The following is a 24,044-nucleotide window of genomic DNA, read 5'->3' as shown; positions in this document are numbered from 1 at the left end:
AATACTTTATATTTCAACGAATATTCTAAACAGTACACAATGTTAAAATATAAACAAAAAGACCATCTTCCCAAAAATTAAATCTAATTAATCTTAATTTTTTTTAATACAAAACAATAAAGAAAACTTAATTATATCGATAGCCTATATCTTTTGGATTTGGTTACTAGTGTTAGACTCAAATCTTTGACAAGGTTAATTCAATTTTTTAATTTGTTCCCACATTTCCTTATTTTTTTAAGAAATTACATCCTAGTTCCTGTCTTTTCTTAGCTAACAGCTATGTTCATGACAGAACTATAGTAACTTAAAAGGACAAGACAATTAATTCAACGTCTTCATCTTCATTTCCATTTTCAGCAAATAAAGGTACCATTGTTTTCCCCAAATGGAAGCTCAGATACCTATTGATGTTTCTTGGACTAAAACAATCGAAAGAATCTGAAGCACTGTGTTTGAAAATTAACTTAATTCTAGAATTGATTTCCTTAACTGCTTATACATAATCTTTTAGTCAAATGAGAATCAAAATTAAGAACTGACAATCATGGGATGACTCAACTAACAATTAAACTATCCCACAAAAAACGTAATTTTTTTGAATACAAATTTTAAGGAAGAAGATAATGTAAATTTGTATTAAAAAAAATTGAAGATTAATTAGATTTAATTAGATTTAATTTTTGAGAAGATGGTTTTTTTGTTTATATTGTAACATCGGGTACTATTTAGAATATTTGTTGAAATATAAAGTATTGATTTGAACTTTTTCCAGTAAAAATATGTCAATTTAGTACTTTGAGGGTGCTATTGAAAATAAAAGGTGGTAATTTGGATAAAATTGGCGATTTTAAAGGATGAGGGTGTAAACGAAAGGGGGTTGAAAGGTGAGGGGTTATTCAGGGGATTAGCCTAATTTGTAATTACAACACGAACTTTAAAACTTGCAATGTCAGTAACTAACTTTCATTTTTGGCAAATTGATACCCCGACCAATCATGCAACGACACGTGATGGTTCGACTTGCTCGACTTTCAACAGATGAGAGTGTCTGATTAATGGAGATGTAAAAAAATTATCATTTATTTGAAAAAATATTCGAAAAACTTGTTGTCTGTATAAGAAAGTTAGGGGTCTCTTTATCTCAAATATCAAGTATAATGTGGGTGATGGTAATTCGATTTCTCTTTAGAATGATTATTGGATGGAGTATCGTCTAGTGTTATGAAAATCTTCAAAAAGTGGAAATCTGACTAGTAGTAATGGATAATCATTTTTTATTTAAAATAATGTTATAATTAGTAGTAATGGACAATCATTTCATTAGCAAACTTTACAAACTGAAAATCTGCATTAGTTAAATTACAATACAATTATTAATTTTATTGATTAAATTATATTGACAATTAAAATAACATTAAAAATATTAATTTAAAAGTGATTGTCCCCATTGTATTTTTATATATAAGTATAGATAACACAATTCATGGAAGTCATATCTCAGTTTTCAGTAAGCTAGCAAATCTCTTCAGTTTGTGATCATTATCATGGCACATAACATTCCAACTTTTGGCGTCATAACAGCATTCCTAGCAAGATTTGAAGGACTCTTTGGACAGTCCGAACCGGAGCCAAATCGTAATTTCGTAGAAATTTCGGCAACGGATGTGTTTGCTCCGACGGTGAAGATGGAATTTGAGAGAGCAGCAAGCAATCCCAACTTCTTTCACTTTCGATTTTGTTTTAGCAACAGGTACTGGTCACTCCCCAGTCCATACTCATCGTCAATTGTTGCAGTGTCCGACCAAAAAAATGAAGATACATCCCAGCAGACATGTACATTGTTTGAGCCAGTTTTTGATGCACAGAGAGGAACATATTCCATCAGATTCGTTCACAATGGAAGGCATGTTCGAGTAACGAACGGAAACCGTAGAGTCATTGTTGATAATCTAGGCCCTGGAGGTGTGGATCAGTTCTTTCGTTTCTACTTGACAGAGTGGGATACATTTACAAAGCTGCCCAAGTATATAACATTCCAAGGACATAATAACAAGTTCCTCAAACCTGTCACTCTGCAAGGACTTGTCTACCATTCATTCTCTTCAGACGAAAGCAATTCCCGCGAAACGTCCTACGAGGTCATCGAGATTGGAGATGGACATGTCCGTATAAGGCCTTTAGCCTTCGAAACAGATGAGGTCTGGAGACGAAATCGTGATGATTGGATAGGGCAATCGATACCGGATCGTACCCGAGAAACTTTGTTCTGGCCGGTCAAGGTTGGTGGTCGTGTAATTGCGCTTCGCAGCGCAGGCAACGACAGAATATGTAGAAGCCTTACACAGGGGAATATGATAGATTGCCTCACTGCTCAGGCTACCGGACTCGTTACACAAACTAGACTCACAGTGAGTGAACTAGTTATGGGGAGGCGAATTTATGATGTTGTTTATCACATGGACAATGCTCGGATCTACGGTCACAGAGCTGTCGTAACAGGATCTGGCCGTTCTACTAACGGCGGACAAGAAGAAGCTACTCAAAGTATTGCCGTTACGTTTACAGATACTAGCTCTTATACTTTTTCAAACAGCAACTCGTTATCGACAGGTACCTCTTTTCTGTTTTTATCTCGAAAAATTAAAAGATTTAACTCCTAGTTCCGTTGCAGTGACTCATATCGAAGACCTATTGGTCTTAGGTAGAGTACTCCTGCAACTTAATCTAACTCATCTCGTCATTATCAACAGGAGTTACTACCTCTGTTACTGCTGGTTTTGGACGCATCGTGTCCACGGAGGTAGGTATCGAAATATCGTCTGAGCAAACTGTTTCGGTGGAGGTAGGAGAAGAAGTGTCGAGATCAGTCACCGCAGAGGCTACATATACAACAGTTGTGCCGCCAATGAGCACGGTAATAGTTCACTATGTGGCAACAGAAGGAAAGTGCGATATTCCTTTCTCGTACACGCAGCGCGATCAGGATTCTATTGATGGGAGTTTTCGTTTTAGTCATAATAACGATGGTGTTTATACTGGTGTCAATTATTTCAGCTTCCACTTTGACCAGCCTCAGTTTAGAAGCCTGCAAGAGAGTGATTAAAATCGAAGTGTTGTGTTGTTTCTTTCTTTTTAATAAATGTGTTGTTTGTTTCTTATTGCAACTCTTTATGTTCTGCTTTGTTTGCTTCTCTTAGTACCATTATATGATGGTCTGTTTGATGATTCTGTACTTTATTGTTTCAGTTTAATGTTATATTATTACTACAATTAAATTACGTACAACTAATTTTCAATACTAGGATGATAAAACGTTCGTTCACAAAGCAAATTCATTCAGAATTTGAACATTGGAATTGTATTAATGAAAATGTTTACCTAAACTTTAAAAGAAAGTTGGAAAATACAGAATTAAAGCTAATAGATCACATTTTGCAGAATTTTAGTTTTATTTTGGATTATGTGTTGGTGTCTTGCATGTTGGTAGTCTTCATGCTTCTAATTATTGCTTTTAAATTATTATCTAAATAATAGGATATCAAACTTTCTGGGTCACTCGTTTTATCAGAAATTACAGAAGGAGTACAATGTTTCAAATCGTTAAAAAGATCTCACTTACAGTTTTATTACAACGAGTCATTGTCATAAACGCAAAAAATATAGCGTTTTTGCTTACATGGCATCACTGAAATTACAAAAAAAAAAGGTTATAACTTAATATTATTTTTTTAACAAAAGGTACAAATCAGTACACTTATTGATGTTAGACCAACAAAAATCTGACTTCATGTCAGCCCATGTCTAGTGTCAAGTGATACCTCATCACAAACCCAAAAAAATCCAAAATATCTCCAAAATCCAACTAAAAAAAATTAAACGAAGAGCATCCACAATGGAGTGCTAATTTTTATGTTAAATTTAGCATGAAAAAATGACAAAATGTTAGATTTAGCATAATTTTTTAATTTTAACTCCAATGCAAAATTTTAAAATAATGCTATAATTGCTTACTATGATAATTATTTATTATTATTTTTATTATATTATAAAAAATTAATCATATATTTTTATAATTTTTTACAATATACTACGACCACATATAGAAGTGATGCTCTTTGACTTGGCAATATGGAACAAATAATAATTATTTTTAATTTGATATAATAATGAGTTATTTTAAATAGAACTGTTATGTGAATCAATAAATTAAAAATAAAATATTTTAATATGTTGGCGTGCGGTCTATAATTAAAAAAATTTAATCAATCGAGATCGTAAAAATAAAAAAGAGAGCATAAAAGTTAAAATAAAAATAAATAAAAAAACAACGCAAAAAAAATAATAGTAGAATCATACTTAAAAATGAATTTTGATTGGTTGTTCAACTTTAGCATATGCTGTAATGAGTGCTAAATTTAACATGCAATATAGCATATGCTAAATTTAGCATGTAGTATAGCATTGCATTGAAGTTGAACTTTATGTCTCAATGTTAAATTATAGCATTAGCATGCCAATTTAGCATTGCATTGTGGATAACTCAACCTAATTAAACCCAACCCTATTGAATCACACCAAACCACCCTAACCCACCCACAATTCTCCGACCACCACCACCCGCCACTCTCAGGCCAGCACTAGCCGCCGCTTAAACGGCCAGAATTTTATTCGGCTGTTCTTCAGATCTGTTCTTCGTTGAAAAACGGACCCATCTGCTATCCTCTGGCAGTTTTTATAAATATGCAAAAAGCTAGAAGTTAAACTCGTATTACTATAGGTCTTTAGAAGAACATCCTTCATAATCCACCTCAAAACAATATTTTTATTTGCAATTCTATTAGCAAAAATAAATCTAGTACTAATACCTTTCCAAATATTTTAAATTATGCATATGTTTTTCATTCTTTCAATATTTATCTTTTCCTCACTATTTTTCTGGAGAACCATGTGGTTGTATCTCTATCAATTAAGCAAGGTTGCAAAACATTCTTAAGAATCTTCTAGGAAATATGGAAGTTAAAAAACAAATGCTCAATCCACAACATTGTTAAAAGAACACAAGAATTCTCACCAATGAAGCCTCAATTTTTAGCTTATTTCTAGTTTTGAGGTTTCTTCTGATAGCTAACCAAGCAATAAAGTTGTGCCTTGGAACATTGACTGATTTTTAAAGCACCTTCCACCACGTTACACTAGGCTTCACCTCTCTAAATATATAGCTCCAAGCTGAACTGATAGAAAAATTAACTCAAATAAACTTGCATCCCAAATAGAACAACATTAAGCTTGGCTGGTATAGTTATGCACTTATAGAGAATATTACAGCATGAAATAGGCCTAAAATCACTAAGGATTTCACCATTATTGATTTTAGGAATAACGGTTATAATGGTTAGCTTCTTGAGTAAGATGTTGGACTCAAAAAAATATCTAATAGCTTTGATTTCCTTATATGACAGTCTTGCAGAGCATCTCATTATCTTCCAAAGACACACAATTTCTAGAAGACAAAACAAAATAAACAACATTGGCCGTTCTAGGTCTATAGTGACCAAATAAGCCTTAATCCATAATCTTTTTAGCTATTCGCTTTTAGGAGCCGTTTGGTTTAAGGCTGGAAATGGGAAATCGGAATGTGACGAATGTGAATGAGAATGGAAATGATTCTTTTCATTTGTTGTTTGGTTCAAAATTAGTATAGGAATGAAAATAGGTAAAGTTTAATAAAAAAACATATTTTACTTATTAAAAATATTTTTTACATAAAAAAGTTTATTTTAAAAAAAAATTAAAACAAAACTTTTAAAACAAAAATTAAAAAATTATTTTTAATTGAAAAAAATATTAAAAAAATATTTTTTAAAAAAATTAACAAAACTTATTTTTTAAAATAATATTCAAAAAATATTTTTTTTAGTATTTTCAGCAGTGATGGGTTTATGTGAGGGCCAAGGGGGACACTGGCCCCCCCTCAAAAAATGGCCAGAGACTCTAATTTTTTTATATTCAATTATATACTTAGAACCCATATATTAATATAATCACACATTTGTGATGGACCCACCTATAATCACAATTTTAGAATATTACATCATATAATTACCTATTCCTAATTAGTTTTGGACACAATTACCTATTCCTAATTAATTTTGGACAAGTCAACATACGCATTACCTATTCCTAATTGGTTTTGCATACAAATTCTTTCTCTTTTTCCTATTTGGATTTACATCATAATCTCTATATAGCTGTTTGTCAACAATTCATCACATATTTGTGAGATCTAATTTTTTTCTTTAAATTGCTACATAAAGTGTTAGACAGTGTTAAATTTTCAGCGATCTTCAATTTCCAGCTGTAATAATCCAAATTTTTAAAATATGACGTAAGTGTCGTGGAGCATGAGAATATCGGATTAAGGACGAGAATATCGGATTAAGATTGGATAATAAGGACTTAGACCGAAGCAGGTCTATTGGAATTATCGAAAAATAATAAGTTAATGGAAAATTATTATCGATAAAATTGGATTTAATCGGGACTAAAGAAAATAAAATAAAATATTGGAAAGTCCCGAGCTAATCAATTTTACGATAGATATCGTAAAATAAATTTATGGATATAAGATTAAATTTTGTGAAATTTAGACGAAAATATTTTATTAAGCGGAATTTGAATATTCGGAAAAATAAAATTTAATAAATAAATTATTGGGCTCGAAAAAAATAATTAAGGCGAAAAGTCCATTATTTATCTATAAACAATAACCGTCAAGATTTCGTGTAATTACGAAAAAGAAATTTCGTATTAAATTGAGGAAATTAAAAGTTGAAGGATTAACTTGAAAGAGGTGCCAAATTGAAGCACTTACATGGATTATTTCCCTCACAAGGCTAAGGAAATGAAGACACATATTACCCCCACCTCTTCATTTCTCTAGCCAAGACTAAATTCAGATTTTAAAAAGCAATAGAAAACCTAAAACTTCTCATTTTGCTCCATGAATGCCGATCATCATCACCATCACTTAGTTCATCATTTGTTTCATGGAATTTGATGATATTAGAGGCCAAATGATCCTAAGACAATGAGGAACCAAGGTAAGCTAATATTTTTTTAAGTTCTATGATTATATTTGAAGGTATCTTGATAAGAATAATTAAGGTTTTTGAGCTTAGGTTGATGTTAAGTGTTTGATGTTTGTAAGGTGAAAAGTTATGGTTTTTGGAGCAAATTTTGGAGTTTTGATGATGAGTTCTTGAAGGAATTGGTTTGACCAAGAGGTTAATTTATCAAGCTCAAGGTAATTTCTAGAGTTTAATAGCTTATGGAGGTTTTGATGTGTTTTGTGAAAGTTTGATTGAGTTTGGTTGAGATTAAGTTAAGTATAAAAACTGTTTTGAACTTTCTTAAGAAGTTGACTTTGAGCAGCGTTTTGGTCGGCTTAGAGTCGGTTTTTATGGCAGAAAATTAGTCGGATTGGTCGTGTGCGTGTCAGAGTACAGCATGGCGGTGACGATTCTGCTCCGGCGAGCAGAACCAGTCTGCTCCGGTGAGCAGAACAGCCCTGCTCACCAGAGCAGACACTACCCTGTTTCTGGGCAGATTCTACCCAGAACAGGGCAGCCCAGGGGGGCTGTTTTGGCAGCCCCCAGCCGCTCGTAGACACGTCGGTGCTCGTTTGGTCCTTCATAAGAGTTGTAGTCGGGGTATTCGAGAATAAAGTGTATGATTTGTTCAGCCGTTCGACATTTTTAAGTATGTTGTTCATTGGCTCAAAGTTGACTTGTTAGTCACTTTAGAAAATTAATTAATTTTAAGGAAAAATTATAAGAAAAATAAAGTGGATAGTCGGAGGTGTAAACTATGAATTATCGGAGTTAAAAGGACATAGGCTTCGAAAAAGTTGAATTAAAAATGGGTTAAACGTATTTTATGTTAATAAAATAGTGTTTTAAAAGTTGTGTTCGGGTTAAGTTTGAGAGCGGTTTCGGAGGTCGTTAGGGTTATCTTTCATGTCCGAAATTGTACGTATGGCGTGGGTGCATGTCGGACTAAACCCCGAACAACTCGGTTCTGCCCCACGAGGCAGAATATGCCCTCCACAACAACCCAAAGTAGGCTTGTTAAGTAGTTTTAAGGGCTGCCAACAGCTTTAAAATAGTGCAGGATAGGCAGTTCGAGTGCGTTTTCCGACCCCCTACGCATAACGAATCAAGTTTGGACCTAAACAGAAATTGTAGATCGTATTACATATATTACATATGAACAATTTAATCACAGTTTTTATGCTTTAAGATAAGTGAATCTAAAGCTCAAAACCGCATGAAAAATGCTGAATTTGGATTAAAATGAATTAAAGAGTCAACTTTGGAAATTTATTGTGAATAATCGAGATGTCGAAACTAGTCGAAGTCTTCACGGAAGTTGTAGGTATGAATGTGAAGTTTAAGTATGTTAGGTTTGTTTTGAGAAATGATCATTATACATGCTCGGTTTTAGGGCCCAAAGTGGCAGCCCTAGTGGACTGTTTGTGCAGCCCCAAAATGTGTAAATCAGGGAACCAACTTCCGACTCATTTTCCGACACCTTTGGGTGCTAGTTTTAGTCCGAGACCTAAACAAAAGTTGTAGGCGACATTCCAAACTTTAAGAATGTTGATTTTGTTTAGGAATTGGACTACTTTAAGTGAGCGTTTTTAATAGCCGAAGTTGGCTAGAAAACCAACTTATTAGTTAATTGGATATAGCTTGAATTTTATTAATTCTTGCTATTATTATGTTTACGTAGACCCGAAGAGACGATTATCGACAAGGCACGGAATTTGGAAGATCGTGATATCGCTTAGCCGTTTTAAAGATTATGAATAGCAAGTGGTGAGTACACTTTAAATTACTCGCTAATATTCATAAAGCTACGTATTTTAATACGAAAAGCTATATGAATATTTATATATTTGAAAAGTTTGTTTTTAAATTGTATACGTATGTATATTTTGAAAATGATGTTTTATCGTAATGTGTTAATTTGATAATAACATAAATGTTAAGGTACCGGGGATGGGTAAAGTAAAATAACGTGAATTGAACCAAATACAAATAAGAAAAGTACAGTACATTCCTATATGTACTAATAAATCGAATGTCGAATAATATACAAGTATCAGATCAAATATGAATAAGGAAATATAGTACATTCCGATATGTACTACCAAACATAATAAATACCCATACGTGCGTGTGTTATAGATGTATGCTTGTAGATTGTAATGTGCATGCCATGGTCCATAAAGGATCAATACAACAGAACGAAAAATACAAAAACGTAAAATGAGAATTGTACTATGGTACACAAAATAATAAGAACTGAGATACAAGGTTGAACTCGGTAGAATTATCCCGGGACCTGTATCTCATCCATTCTCGATGATAATCCTCGGAACTCATACGAAATAAAAAGTAAGTGTGATACATCGAGAATCAATACGAAACAAGATCGAGACACAATGTGAACAAACACTCCAATTAAATGTCAATAGGAATCATATGAATCGACAGTTAAGTTCAAAAGACCTGCAGGGTGCAGAGTCCGAATGCAGACACGAAGGTAACTCGGTTGAACTATCTCGGGACCCGTGTGTAAGGAGTAACTCGGTTGAATTATCTCGGGACTCCTATCGATCGTTTGGGATTGAGAAATGGTACAAGTAACTCGGTTGAATTATCTCGGGACTGTACCATATGGTTATTGGTAACTCGGTTGAACTATCTCGGGACCCAATCATAAGGATCAAGTCACAAGAGACTTGCCAATGATTTAGTTCGACTTAGAATCATGATAATATAAACTTGGATTTAAGATTCGGTCGAAAACTAATGTCACAAAACGAGAAAGAAAAATATCAATATCATAATAAGAAATCAAGAACGACAAATACTTATAAACTATAAGTTTATGAAATAAACAAAGAGTTATGAAGGAAAGTAAAGAAGATACGCAACATGATGTCAAAAGATTATTTTTGATATATAAAATGGATTTTCAATGGATTTTAACCCTTTATGTGATATTGCGTGTAATTTGGTGAACTCACTCAGTTTTATACTGACCCCGTTGCTCCTCCCATTTTTTTTCAGGGATAGCATAATATGATTTGGAGAGTCAATCTTCCGAAATTTTAATTCTCGGAAGTGATTTGTACAAGACGAAAACGAAGGTTTTCATTCTAGCGGTCCGCAGTAGTCTAGATCTTTTTGTATGTGTATTTGTACAACGCATTTTAACTCTGATGTTTTTCGTTAAATGGGGTCACATGTATTTTGATATATGAAATATGATTTGATTTGCGAAAAAAATTTACACAGAATTTTAGGCTTGCTACGGGTTTCGGAGCTATTACTCCCATTCCTTAGCGCCGGTCGCGACTCATAAATTTGGGTCGTGATACCAGTCGTCTTCAAATATTCGACGACTCCAAATTTCTAATCTTTAAAAGGTAAGTCTATTTAACAAATTTTTAAAATTATTAATATTCACTTTAAAGTAATAATTTTAATATAAAGTTCTCAGTTAACTATTAATTTTATTTTCTTTATTTATCTAAAATTAATATTGTACAATTTTACTATATTTAGATTATATTTAAACTTATACTTAAATTAGTGAATAATTATTTTTACAATTAAATTAACCAGTTGATCTAATTTTCTATTTTCAGTTATGGAGCGATATTTTAAAAAAATATCGGATGCTACTAAGCCAATAATTCCACCAAGAAATCAAGCAGAGAAATTAAATGTTGAGGTGGAATCAAGCGATCAACCTACTATTCATGTTTCACCGATACCAATTGAGATGGAGATTGATTTAGATAACCTTCCTAGCGATCCTGGATTACGACCAAATATAATGAGTTATTCATCTGACGTGAGAGATCAAGTTCGTAGAGAATATTTATTAAAAGGACCATGTCAGCCGCGACAACATATTTTTCCTCAAAGGATGGATGGAAATCGAAAGCGTAAATTTATTGTCACTTGGTTTGACGAATTCAAGCCTTGGTTGGAATATAGTATCGCAAAAGATGCTGCATTTTGTTTATATTGTTATCTTTTCTCAGCTGGCCGCAGCGAAAGGGGCCATGATGCTTTTGTAACAGAAGGTTTCAATGCCTGGCGCAAGAAGGAAAGGTTGTGAGACCATGTTGGAGACCATGACAGTGATCATAATAAATGTAGGTTGACTTGCCAAAATTTAATGAATCAAGCTCAGCACATTGAGGTATGTTTTTCTAAACAATCCGAACAAGCAAAGCTTGATTATCGTTGTAGATTGAATGCATCGATTATTTGTCTACGCTACCTTATGATGCAAGGATTGGCTTTTAGAGGGAATGATGAAACTGAAAACTCACTGAATCAAGGGAATTTTATCAAGCTTCTAAAAGTTATTGCTTCATGCAATGAGGATATCAATAAAGTTGTTTTAAGTAATGCTCCTGATAATCTTAAACTTACAGCTCCTCATATTCAGAAAGATATTATCAATGCAGCTGCAATCGAGATAACAAATGTTATAATTGAAGACATTGGGAATAATTTTTTTTCTATTCTAGTTGATGAGTGTCGAGATGTATCAATTAAAGAGCAAATGGGAATCGTTATTCGGTATGTCAACAAAAGTGGATGTATTATTGAACGTTTTCTTGGCCTTGTGCATGTTAATGACACAAGTGCTGCATCACTTAAGAAAGGCATCGATTCTTTGTTTTCCACATATGGCTTGAGCATATCTAGTTTGAGAGGTCAAGGTTACGATGGAGCCAGTAATATGCGAGGAGAATTTAATGGGCTTAAAAGTTTGATACTAAAAGAGAACTCACAAGCTTATTATATACATTGTTTTGCTCACCAGCTTCAACTTACACTTGTTGCTGTTGCTAAAAACCATGTAAGTGTTAGTTCTTTTTTTAATACTGTTGCACGTTTGTGTAATGATGTTAGTGGTTCTTGTAAGCGTATGGATATGCTTCGAGAGAAGCAATTGGAGAAGATTCTTCAAGGAATAGAAAACGATGAAATCATGACTGGAAGGGGTCTTAATCAGCAAAGGTCATTGAAAAGACCGTCAGATACTCGTTGGAGTTCCCATTATGGTACACTAATGAACCTTATACATCTTTTTTCTTCGATCACCGATGTTCTTGAATATATTGGAGAAAATGTTAAAGATGATCCACAAAAGGCTGAAGCAGTTGATTTGTTAGATATTATAACTCGTTTTTAATTTGTGTTTGTGTTGCATCTTATGAGAAAAATATTGGGAGTCACACATGAACTGTCACAAGTTCTACAGAAAAAAGACCAAGATATTATAAATGCAGTTAATCTCGTTAAGGTGTCAAAACTACAGTTACAAGAAATGAGAGATAATGGGTGGGAGACTTTGTTATCTACAGTTTCTACATTCTGTAGCATGGAAGAGATAAATATACTGAGTATGCAAGACGTATATGCAACTCGTGGTAGATCACGACGTAGAATTGCGACAATCACTAATCTTCATTATTACCAGGCTGATTTATTTTACTCCGTGATTGAACTCAGTTGTATGAGTTGAACAATCGTTTCAATGAAGTGAATACAGATTTGCTTCTATCGATGGCATGTTTAGATCCAAAAGAATCATTTTTTGCATTTGATAAAATTAAGTTGATACGTCTAGCAAAATCATATCCAAGGGATTTCTCTCCAATTTCTCTAATTGAACTTGAATGTCTGTTGGATAACTTCATTATTGATATACGCTTGGATGAAAAGTTTTGTGAAGTGGTGGGAGTTGCAGGTCTCGCTCAAAAGATGGTCGCGACAAGAAAAGACGACGTTTTTCTATTGGTCTATTTGTTAATAAAATTATCTTTAACTTTACCGGTTGCTACTGCTACAGTGGAAAGAGTTTTTTCTGCCATGAACATTATCAAGAGTCCGTTGCGCAATCGAATGGGAGATAAATTATTAAATGATTGTTTGGTAACTTATATTGAGAAAGCTATATTTGCAGGCATCACCAATGAGACGATTATGCAACGATTTCAAAACATGAAAAATAGAAGAGGAATTCTATGATATTGTATAATATAATGATTATTACCTTTTCTATGTTAGTATTAATTTTTAATAATTTTTTTTTATAATATAATACTTAAAATTGGACCCCCCTGTTTGATATTCCTGTGTCCGTCACTGATTTTCAGTATTTTTTTTAAAATAAATATTTAAAAATAGTTTTTATAATAATTATATATTTCTTATTAAAATATTTTATTAAATTCTGATTGCCATTCACAAAAGTGCATTCTCATGGGGTAAGGGGAATGAGTGATTCCCATTAAATGAGTAATCACATTCCCATTCCTATTGCAATTTGACAAAACAAATACAAACAATAGAAATTATTCCCATTTTCATTTTCATTCTCCCTCTTTCAAGCGAAACAAATGGCCCCTTAGTCAGTAACAATTACCCCATCACTGTTGAAAGACGAATATGAATATAAACATTTTAGGGTTGAAGTGAATCAACCCACTGTTTCTCTATTTGTTCATTAAGATGTTTTGTAGTCTAAAGAAATTGGCTTAGTACTACTGGTACCGAATCTTTATACCTTGTATAAAAATGATACCCAAACTTTAATTTATATTTTTTTGGTATCGTGACTTCTATTATTATTTCACATCCATTTTTTTAGGCTTAACCCATTTAGAGGCCTCTGTACTTTACACTTTTTTTTCCGTAAATCCTTATACTTCATTTTTGTATTATCTGGTCCTTATACTTACCTATTTTCGATTTTCAGGTTCTTTTTGAGTTTTTTCCAGTCCCTCTACTTACAATTGTTTTTTCCTCCAGTCCCTATACTTACAATTTTTTTTTCCTCCAGTCACACAAAATGACTAAAAAAAACTCAAAAAGGACCTGAAAAATAAAAATAGGTAAGTAGAGGGATCAAATAATACAAAAATGAAGTATAAGACCTACGGAAAAAAAAGTGTAAAGTACAGGGACTTCTAAATGGGTTTGGCCTTTTTTTTATAAAATCAGGCAACTTTTAATGACGTGGCAGCTGAAAAAACTTTTTTTCCACATTAAATTGATACATTAGATTGACCATAACTTATATTGTTGGGTATTTGTTAGTTTATTTGATTTGTCATTTGATGTGAAAACAAATAAAACAAAATTTTATTCTGGATACCACGTCATTAAAACTTGGTCATATTTTATTAAAAAACTGATATGCAACAAATTATATAAGCTATGCTACCAAAAAAATAAAAATTATAGGTTAGATATGATTTTGATACAAGATATACAAATTGAATATCATTTTGGCTAATAATCCATTAATAACAGAAAAGATCAAAGCATACTTTCATTTGTTCTTTTCTTTTGCTTCATCTAACAGGAACTTCACAAGGAGAATGATACTCCAAAAGCTTGAGACCCATTATTGTTTAAATTTCATCATTCTCACTATTCACTTCTATTGTCGCCTCTCCCTGGTATCTGAACTTCATAAAATTATCTTTTTTATCCTGATTCATTTTCCGATGCTAAGAGAAAAACATTTTGCTTTTAAATCATAAATTGTTTTGATGTTTTTTCTACAATATTAAATTATTAAGGCATTGAATTTTTTACATTTATATTTGTGTCAAAAATAAGTTTAAAAACAAATTTGAAATTTTAGGTTTTTTGGTTGACTGGCTAACACAAAAAATGAACGGAAATTAATTGACGAAACAAAAGTGATGGACAATATCATTTGATTTTCAAACGTAAAAGATAAAATCGTAAATTATGACATATGTAAAAGATCTTGAACTAAGTTTTTAATGAAAAATCTACATGGACGAAATATATTTGATTGGTTGTTGATTGCCTGGATCTATGACTATGATGTGATTTGGAAAGTACAAATTCAACATCTTGGGCTAAAAAGGTGTTATACAACATTACTCTTATAAAAAATGTATTATAACCCACCATTTATAACCCTCCTTACGTGTTAGTATTTTATTCGTCCAATTTCCCTATAAAATGTATATTTAAAAAACATGTTTTAAGACATACACTCTTTTAATGACACGTCAGGTGGCTTCAATAGGAAGGTTATATTGCATTACTTTTACTTATTGGCGTAATGGTGTGAAAAAGCTAAACCTTTTCGAATTTCTAGAAATATATCCAGAACTTTTAAAAATTGTAAACCTATTTATATTGACAAATTCCTTGTAAATTTATCCATTTTACAAAAATTGATTTAACTATCTCTATAATAGCAATTGAATATGTGAAATTTTTAAAAAATCAAATGAACAAGAATTCTGACTTAGGATGTCACATGGAATTATTAAATCAATTTTGAAAAAAAAAACCTATTTTTAAAAATTGGATAGATTTTGAATGAATTAACCAAATTGGGATAGATTTAGAACTTTTGAAAGATTTGGATATATTTTCAAAAAGTTAGAAAAAATTTAGGTTTTTAATACCACTAGACCTTATTTATTCAAATGAATTTCTTTCTATAAAATGCTTTATAACTCATCATTTAACCCATCTTTTATAACCCTTCTTACGTGAGTATACTATACTCTCGCCTATACTCTCGCCTATTATTAAGCTATAAATATATTAGTAAATATTTGTATGAAACTCATAAAATACATCGCTTATATGATAATTTATCGTGATTTGAAATTGTACGAACTAAATTATTATTCTACCATGAGATACACGACATATGAGTTATTTTATAGCTAAAGGTATATATATATATATATATTGATTGATTGTAGGAATTGGTAAATAAGATGTATATATATTGATTGTTTTGTGGATAAATAAACTTGCGTATTTTGTGTTACGTTGTGGTTTGTTTATATGTTCATGAATATGATTTGCGGTCCGAGGAAACTACCTATTGGGTGTCAATAGGCTGTGTGATCACCAGCGCCAAGTCGGTCTTAGAGAATAGAGATAGACTAGCTTTTTGAATGAAACACGAGGTTGAACTCGGTGGAACTGTCTCTGGACCTGTGACTACGGAGTTAAACTCGCCGGAACTATCTCGGGACTCACCTTGATGAATTTGGATATGAGTATTGGTACGAGTTGAACTCGGTGGAACTATCCCAGGACTGTACCAATTGGTATAGGTTGAACTCGGTCAAACTATCTCGGGACCTTACCAAAAAAGGATTTGAGCAGTACTCTCAATAAAACTAGGGAAGTACCTAGTTAAAGAATTGTTTTAAGATTAAGGTTTCCTCCAGATCAAATACTTGTTATGAAAAATTGTAATTTGACTATATGATTGTTTTGAATTGCGATGTTATTTTTATAATACCGTTAGTAACGTATATCTAACTCAGTTGATATAAATGTTTTTCAGGTACCTAGACTTTGGACTTGACTAGAAGTCCATCCTTTTGATTGGAAGTCGATTTTGCTTCTGTTTGTACAGTCACGACATGTTTGATATGTTTGTATAGTCACGACATGTTTGATTGTCTGCGAAAATTTCATTGTAATTTTAGGCTTGCTACGGGTTTTGGATCTACCACTCCCATTCCCTAGCATCGGTCTCGACTCAATAATTTTGGTTGTGACAGAGGTTCTCCTAGAGACATTTTCTTATGTGTTATCGGGAGTGTTGCCCGTTAGAATTGTACCGCTTCCTCCCACCAGGAGTGTCGGAGGTGGGGTGATGATGTGTGTTTCTTTTGGATCCATGGGCTGCTTGTCCTTCGATTCTAGTGATTGTTTATTTCTTATATCAGCTCTGTTGGTAGTCATCTCTTCTCAATAATTTTGTTTTTTTCGCAGAAAATCCCCTTCAATGAAGTTTTGTTTAAGCTTTTCCTACAGGCGGCGCCAATTGATGGATTGCGAGCTCCATTTAATGGTCGTAACTTGCAAAACAAGATAGATGGTTAGTCGACTCTTCAATGCTTAAGTCATTTAAGGGTTTAAGCTGGAGAGGTAGTATTATTGAATCTTGTGTATAGGCGTTACCTCATCTCCTTTTATAGTAGTGTGATGTGACCTGGTAGAGTTCTAAAAGGAAAGTGATTCCTTTAGGAAGTAGGATTGAAGTAGAAAAGAGATTCCTACTTTATAGTATGATCTAAAATCTTGTCCTATTAAGGGAATAGTCCTAAATAGGAATGTCTTCCCGATTTAGTCTTTGATCCCGTTTAGGAGACAATCTTCGATATATTTAGTAGATCTTATCTTCTGCATTCGCTCCGCAATTATAGCGTTTATAGTTGATTTTAGATTCGATCTCTTAGCAAGATTTACATCCTTAGAGTTCGGTGTTTTGAGCATTGCCAATCGCTTGAGGATTTGGTCAATATCTTATAGGCGAAGTGTGTACGAGCGTGCTCTTAAACAGGAGGATCTCTTAGGATTCGGCCGTGCCAATACGTGTCACTGATTATGTCTGGGTGAGCCCTGAGGTAGGCTTCGTTGGCCGAACCTTGACAAGACTCGGTTCACTGTCATAGTCTTGATAAAACGTGTTTCCATCAATAATAATAATTAAAATAGTAATTCATTAGAAATATTTTACCTTATTTAAATTCTATATGATTAAATAATAATTAAAAACTGGACCCATGACTATCTGCACCGTCAACTGTTTCTGTTTTAAAGTTGGAGCCATGACTATCACCCTTCTAGATCTCGCCCTTATTCTCAACGTCCCTCTCAACGGCGAGGAAGGCTATGGGTGCCTCTCTGTTTTAGTCAAGCGTCGTCAACTGTTTCTGTTTTAAAGCTGGACCCATGACTATCACCCTTCTAGATCTCGCCCTTATTCTCAACGTCCTCTCAACGGCAAGCGCATCATACCCAATATTAAGGCTACCATCCCAAAGTTCATCCTTACCAAGTCTCAGAGGAACTACGGCCTTTTCATCAAACTATTCATGTCCGAGACCGTTGTCCTAGGTTACAGGGAGCACATAGCCTTCCTCGCTCTTTTTATAGCCCGAGACCGTTGAACAAACATGCATAGTCTGAATATCACATAAAATGTTTTGTCTCAGTACCACGAAGAGGTACTATAGGGGTATGAATATGTATCTGTAGAACGATATCACAAGGACGATAGTAAAGTGTCTACAAGACTAGTAAGTCAAACTGGAATGCCAATGACTATATTGATTTGGCAACTATTTCCAAAACTAGAATGGAAATAAGTAAAGATGTTACAGGATTTGTAGTCATAATATCTTGGTATCGAGAAAATTTTGACTCAATATCAGTGATTGTGAACAGTATGATGAAGATCATATATTCCATACTCTCAAGACTTTGCAAATAACAGCAAGTTGATGAGAGTTAAAACGATAAAGGTGAAGTCTACGGACGAGTAAGACTTGTGAAAAGTTTTGGATCAGCAAATAGACAGTAGTATCGTTTGTTGCCCATAAGTAGCATACTATTTAAAGGGGTAAACCCAATAGTAAGAGTATACACATCCCAAGTGTATAAAAGACTATGGAGTTAGAAAAACCTAACCGATGATAGAGCACTCATGTAATATGATAGGAGTATTTTACTCCTATAATTAGGGTCGATTATACTCAGTTTTTATCACATTTAGTATTAATTTCATACATTATTTGGCATTTTTATGTTTGATAGTGTTTGTTAGTGTTTTAGTGGAAATTAGGTGATTATCGAGTATTTGGAGCTAATTAATGATGGATTAAGCGTTGGAGTGAAAGCGTAGCTTGCGGACGAAGAAATTAACATCGTAAAGAAAGGTTCAAACGGGGATATCAAAGTATCGTACGTACCTTATGCAGCAAAGCTATGGTCCCGTTCGAAAAATTCAATTTCGAACGAGACCCATGAAGAAAAAGCATGAGTCTCGAACGAGAAAGGGTTTCTCGAACGAGACTCAAAGGGAAATCTTAAGGGTTCGTTCGAACCAAGGAAGGGGAAACGAGATTTTGTTCTCGGAAACTCTTATTCTCGAACGAGAAAGCAAAGGACAAACGAACCATGGAAATTTGGCTTAGGTCTCGAACGGGAATCAAGGGTACGAACGAGAAAGAGGTGAAATTTTCCTAATCAGACTTGGACTTGGACTTAATCTCCTTTTCCGACTCCAAACGCGACTCCTATTACAAATTCGATTTGTAAATCAATTTAGAAGATTCCAGAGCTTCCTCCACTATATAAAGACCTTATAATAGACTAGTTTAATACATTAGATTACATTAGTTATATTTTCGTTCTCTTAAAATAGCGTTTTAGCTTCTTTTTCCAGCAGTTTATAAGTAGTTTATTACTAGTTTCTGCAAAGAACGATTGTGAAGATTTCAAGTTTAATCAAGACGATTCTTCCGAAATTGACAACTCCGGTAATTATTGTTCTAATTATGTTAAATTCTTCATTTTCTTCTTTGTTTAATTTAAGCTTGAGCATGAGAAATCCTTTGTTCGGGGATTGATTGAATACTTAGATTAGTTTTCAAATTGGATTAGAATTTATTAAGTGAGTAAAATTGTGTTTTAATTACTACAACTAATGCTTGAATTAATTTGATCACTTAGTTTATGATTTTGTGTTTAATTAACTAATTGAGAAATTGTTAATTAAATAGACATAGGTAATTAAAAACTTAGAGGATAACACCGTGAGAGCGGGTTGGAATTTAGGTAGTCGTTGAGTTTGCTTCATAATTACAATTTAGTTATTTAATTCAGTTTTAATATTGTGAGAGCAAGTTAATAATTGATTAGTTAATTAGGTTGTGATTTTATTTGAATCTTTGAGGCTTGAGAAAACGGGATTCGGTGCATTAGAATAGCTCGATTTATAATAAAATCACTAAATAAGTTTTAATCCACTCTTTGACTAGTTTATTTGGAATTATCAATCCTTGAGCTTTTTGTCATAATTGTTTAAACTTCAATTTATTTATTTGATTTCAGATTTTTAGTCTAATTACTTGAGCTAGTTTACTTTAGTTTTTAATTAATTAATTTACACAAATCCATTTATTTTTCTACTAGCCAATTAAAGAATACTAGAAATTAGTTGTTTAATTCATTGTTCCTTGTGGAATCGATACTTGGTCTTCCAAGTTATATTACTTGAGCGATATCGTAAATTTGCGATTAATTGCCAACAAGTTTTTGGCGCCGTTGTCGGGGATCAATTGCGATTCAATTAATTAAGAGTATCTTATTCTTAATTGAGTTAGTTTTATTTTCTTTTAGTTATTTCTTTTTATACTTTGTGAGATTATTGTTCTTGGATTTTACGTTGGTTTTCTTGTTTGTGTTTGCGCAGGAGTTTTGGTTAGTGTATGCCTAATACACGACGTGCCAAAAAACCGCTAGAACCGTTTCAATCAAACTTAACGTCCTTCGAAAGAAGTATCCGAAAAACAGCTCGGAAATCCAAAACAATGGAAGATGACCGTTACCCTACGTTGAATCATGATGGGGTTATTCCACCACCACCACATGATGGACTAGCTCTTAATAGAGCAAACGAAAGGGTTGTCCCCCATCTGGAAAGACGTACCTTGGGAGAGTTCTTCTTACCCAACGTAGACAACGCCAACTACGGATGTTATGCACCTCCAATCCTTGCTAACAACTTTGAAATCAAGCCGGGAACGATTCAATTACTCGAAAGTCGTTGCCAATTTAATGGGTTGGAACGCGAGGATCCAAACGCCCATCTTTCAAAATTTACGGAGGTGTGCAACACATTCAAAATCCATAATGTGACGGAGGATCAAATCAAGCTTCGTCTTTTCCCTTTCTCTTTGAGGGATAAGGCGAGGAATTGAATTCAATCACTTCCAAGCACCTCAATCACAACATGGAAGCAATTGGCACAAGCTTTTCTCAATAAGTATTTCTCTATGGGAAAAACGGCGAGGATGACCAAGGAAATTATAGATTTTCTCCAATTACATGGCGAATCTCTATACCAAGTTTGGGAACGCTTCAAAGAGCTTCAAAGAAATTGTCCGCATCATCATCTAGGAAGGGAGCATCTTGTCTCTATTTTCTACAATGGTACCAATGAGAGTACGCGGGCAACTATTGATGCGGCATCGGGAGGATCACTTATGAAGAAAACTTATGATGAGGCCAACAACTTGCTAGAGGAACTCGTTACAAATAGTTGTTCTTGGTCAACCGAGCGGTTGAGGCAACCATCTCAAAAGGGTATAATGACCCTCAAGCAAACCCAAGAATTTAAAGCAATGAAAGCAAAGAATGCGACACTTCTAGCACAACTCGAGATGTACAAACAACAAGCTAATCAAAGGAATGCTCAACTTGCGGTAGTTCAAATGGGTTGCGAAACTTGCGATGGGCACAATCATTCGGGAATGGATTGCCCCGTTCTACATCAAAACTCAAATGAGCAAGTCAACTATGTCAATGGGCAAAGGCAAGGCAATGACCCATATTCCAACACCTACAATCCGGGATGGAGGAATCATCCTAACTTTGCATGGAGGGACAATTCGGGTCAAGCCCATGCCAACCCAAACATGGGAGGAGCAAATTTTCAAGGAGGAAACCGTGGTCCACCAAACCAAGGCAACTTCAACAACTACCGACCACAACACCCGCCCGGTTGTCAACAAAATCGAAATGCGGATGAAGGGAGAAAAATTGACAAGCTTATTGAGGAAGTTAGAGCCGGTTTCAAAAACCAAGCTTCCGTTAATCACCATCTCGAGACACAAATTTCTCAACTTGCCATCTCGCTTCAAAATAGAGTTCAAGGCGGTCTACCTTCTACAACGGAATCAAATCCGAGGGAGCAAGTAAAAGCCATTGAACTTCGAAGCGGGAAAGAACTTGACTATCCACATGCAAGCAAAGAGAAAGCGGTTGATCTAACAACTGATATGAATGAGGAGGAAGTAACTGAACTTCCATATGTCAAACCGCCACCTCCTCCTCCATTCGTGCCAAAGGTCCCCTTTCCGGGACGATTGAAAAAGACGCCGGACAACCAAAAATTCTATAAATTTCTGGAAATCTTCAAGAAACTCAAAATCAACATATGCTTTGCGGATGCTTTGCGTGAGATGCCTCAATATGCAAAATTTCTCAAAGAAATCATAACGAAGAAACAGAGTTGGGACGACAAAGGCACAATTTCTCTAACGGAAAATTGTAGCTCACTCATCCTTAGTGACTTGCCCACCAAGCTTTAGGACCCAGGGAGTTTTACAATTCCATGCAAAATAGGCGATTTAAATTCAATTAATTTTCTATGTGATTTAGGGGCAAGTATCAATCTAATGCCTTTGTTTCTTTTCAGGGATATTTTTGGTGATCAAACATTGAAGCAAACATCGATGATGCTTCAATTGGCGGACCATTAACTCAAAAGCCATACGGAGTGGTAGAAGATGTTCTAGTAAAAGTAGACAAATTCATCTTTCCGGTGGATTTTGTCGTACTTGACTATGCGGCGGATAAAACATGCCCTATGATTCTTGGGCGTCCCTTCATGAACACGGGGAAGGCATTGATAGATGTGCACGCCGGACGACTCACTTTGCGTATCGATGATGACAAAGTGGAGTTTGATATGAAAAGGATCATGCGTAACACTTTTGAGGAGGAAGAATGCATGAGATTGGATATGATTGATGGAATCGTGGAAGAACTTTTCCCGGTTTCAAAAGTCACATTCCATTCCGATGAGACACATGAGACCACCGGAGATGAATATTCCAAGGAAGATGAGCCGAAAGCTGAAAATTTGATTAGAAGAGAAAGCGTTACACCACCTTCTTCTATCACTCCACCAAAAGTTGAGCGTAAAACGCTACCTTCTCACCTACGGTATGCGTTTCTAGGCGACAACATGATACTTCCCATCATCATCTCAATCAACTTGTCGGAAACACAAGAAGCGAGAGTTGTCAAAGTGGTCAAGCAACATATATTGGAAATTAATTGGCAAATTTCGGACATTCGAGGAATTAGTCCATCGGTGGTCATGCACAAGATCCATCTAGAGAGGGAGTCAAGAGCATCGGCTTAAAGACAACGACGCTTGAATCAAAATATGAAGGAGGTCGTGCACAAAGAGATAGTAAAGCTTCTCGACGCCGGAATTATATACCCCATATCCGATAGTGCGTGGGTTAGTCCCATTTAATGTGTTCCAAAGAAAGGGGGTATGACGGTGATTGAAAACGAGAAGGGTGAGCAAATTTCCACAAGGACGGTAACGGGATGGCGTGTTTGTATTGACTACCGCAAGTTGAATACGGAGACGAGGAAGGACCATTTTCCGTTGCCATTTATCGATCAAATGTTGGAGCGGGTAGCGGGCCATGCTTATTATTGTTTTCTCGATGGATATTCCGGGTACAATCAAATTCTTATCTTCCCGGATGACCAAGAGAAAACAACTTTCACATGTCCTTATGGAACATTTGCTTACCGAAGGATGCCATTCGGTCTTTGTAATGCACCGGCAACATTTCAACGATGTATGACCTCCATCTTCGCCGATATGATTGAAGATATTATAGAGGTCTTCATGGATGATTTTTCGGTATTCGGGGACTCTTTTGAGATGTGCTTGAATAATCTTGAACGAGTGTTGGCCCGGTGTGAGGAGACCAATTTAGTCTTGAATTGGGAGAAGTGCCATTTCATGGTAGAGGAAGGAATTGTCTTGGGACATAAAATCTCCAAGGACGGCATTGAAGTAGATAGAGCGAAAACGAAAATCATCGAGAAATTACCACCACCAACTACCGTAAAGGGAGTTCGTGCTTTCTTAGGGCACGCCGGGTTTTATCGACGATTTATCAAAAAATTATCTTCCATTGCTCGCCCTTTAACTAATTTGCTTGTTAAAGATATTCCTTATGAATTTACTAATGATTGCCTTGTTGCTTTTTCTAGGTTGAAGAAAGCTCTTATCTCGGCCCCAATTATTTCATCACCCGATTGGAC

The 24,044-nt window shown here is 34.5% G+C and overlaps 3 protein-coding genes across 3 annotated transcripts; all 3 read left to right on the top strand.

Annotated features, from left to right (window-relative positions):
* Positions 1-1,482: 1,482 nt before the first annotated feature.
* LOC126682942 (uncharacterized) lies at positions 1,483-3,278 on the top strand. Its single transcript, XM_050378721.2, has 2 exons — positions 1,483-2,613; positions 2,754-3,278. The coding sequence occupies exons 1-2, from the start codon at positions 1,548-1,550 to the stop codon at positions 3,104-3,106; spliced, it is 1,419 nt and encodes a 472-aa protein (XP_050234678.1). The 5' UTR covers positions 1,483-1,547; the 3' UTR covers positions 3,107-3,278.
* Positions 3,279-8,036: 4,758 nt separating this feature from the next.
* LOC126681917 (uncharacterized) lies at positions 8,037-12,288 on the top strand. The gene is made up of 3 exons (XM_050377474.2): positions 8,037-8,133; positions 10,721-11,192; positions 11,241-12,288. Exons 1-3 carry the CDS (start codon positions 8,037-8,039, stop codon positions 12,286-12,288), a joined length of 1,617 nt encoding a protein of 538 aa, XP_050233431.2.
* An 8,209-nt stretch (positions 12,289-20,497) lies between these two features.
* On the top strand, positions 20,498-23,118 carry LOC126681916 (uncharacterized). The gene is made up of 4 exons (XM_050377473.1): positions 20,498-20,794; positions 20,927-21,474; positions 21,571-22,238; positions 22,415-23,118. Exons 1-4 carry the CDS (start codon positions 20,498-20,500, stop codon positions 23,116-23,118), a joined length of 2,217 nt encoding a protein of 738 aa, XP_050233430.1.
* Positions 23,119-24,044: the final 926 nt, after the last annotated feature.

The sequence above is a fragment of the Mercurialis annua genome, linkage group LG5 (genome assembly GCF_937616625.2).
Source record: "Mercurialis annua linkage group LG5, ddMerAnnu1.2, whole genome shotgun sequence".
Taxonomy (NCBI): Eukaryota; Viridiplantae; Streptophyta; class Magnoliopsida; order Malpighiales; family Euphorbiaceae; genus Mercurialis; species Mercurialis annua.
The sequence above is the reverse complement of the archived record's forward strand: the minus strand, read 5'-3'. Positions and strand labels throughout refer to the sequence as shown.

Bases quoted from the DNA above. Each gene is read 5' to 3' on its own strand.
- LOC126682942 (XM_050378721.2), top strand. From the start codon at position 1,548: ATGGCACATAACATTCCAACTTTTGGCGTCATAACAGCATTCCTAGCA. The intron at 2,614-2,753 runs GTACCTCTTTTC...CATTATCAACAG, and splicing joins CAGCAACTCGTTATCGACAG to GAGTTACTACCTCTGTTACT.
- LOC126681917 (XM_050377474.2), top strand. From the start codon at position 8,037: ATGGCGTGGGTGCATGTCGGACTAAACCCCGAACAACTCGGTTCTGCC. The intron at 8,134-10,720 runs GTAGTTTTAAGG...TTCTATTTTCAG, and splicing joins ACCCAAAGTAGGCTTGTTAA to TTATGGAGCGATATTTTAAA. The intron at 11,193-11,240 runs GTTGTGAGACCA...TAATAAATGTAG, and splicing joins GCCTGGCGCAAGAAGGAAAG to GTTGACTTGCCAAAATTTAA.
- LOC126681916 (XM_050377473.1), top strand. From the start codon at position 20,498: ATGGAAGATGACCGTTACCCTACGTTGAATCATGATGGGGTTATTCCA. The intron at 20,795-20,926 runs GTGTGCAACACA...ACAACATGGAAG, and splicing joins ATCTTTCAAAATTTACGGAG to CAATTGGCACAAGCTTTTCT. The intron at 21,475-21,570 runs GCAAGTCAACTA...CTTTGCATGGAG, and splicing joins CTACATCAAAACTCAAATGA to GGACAATTCGGGTCAAGCCC.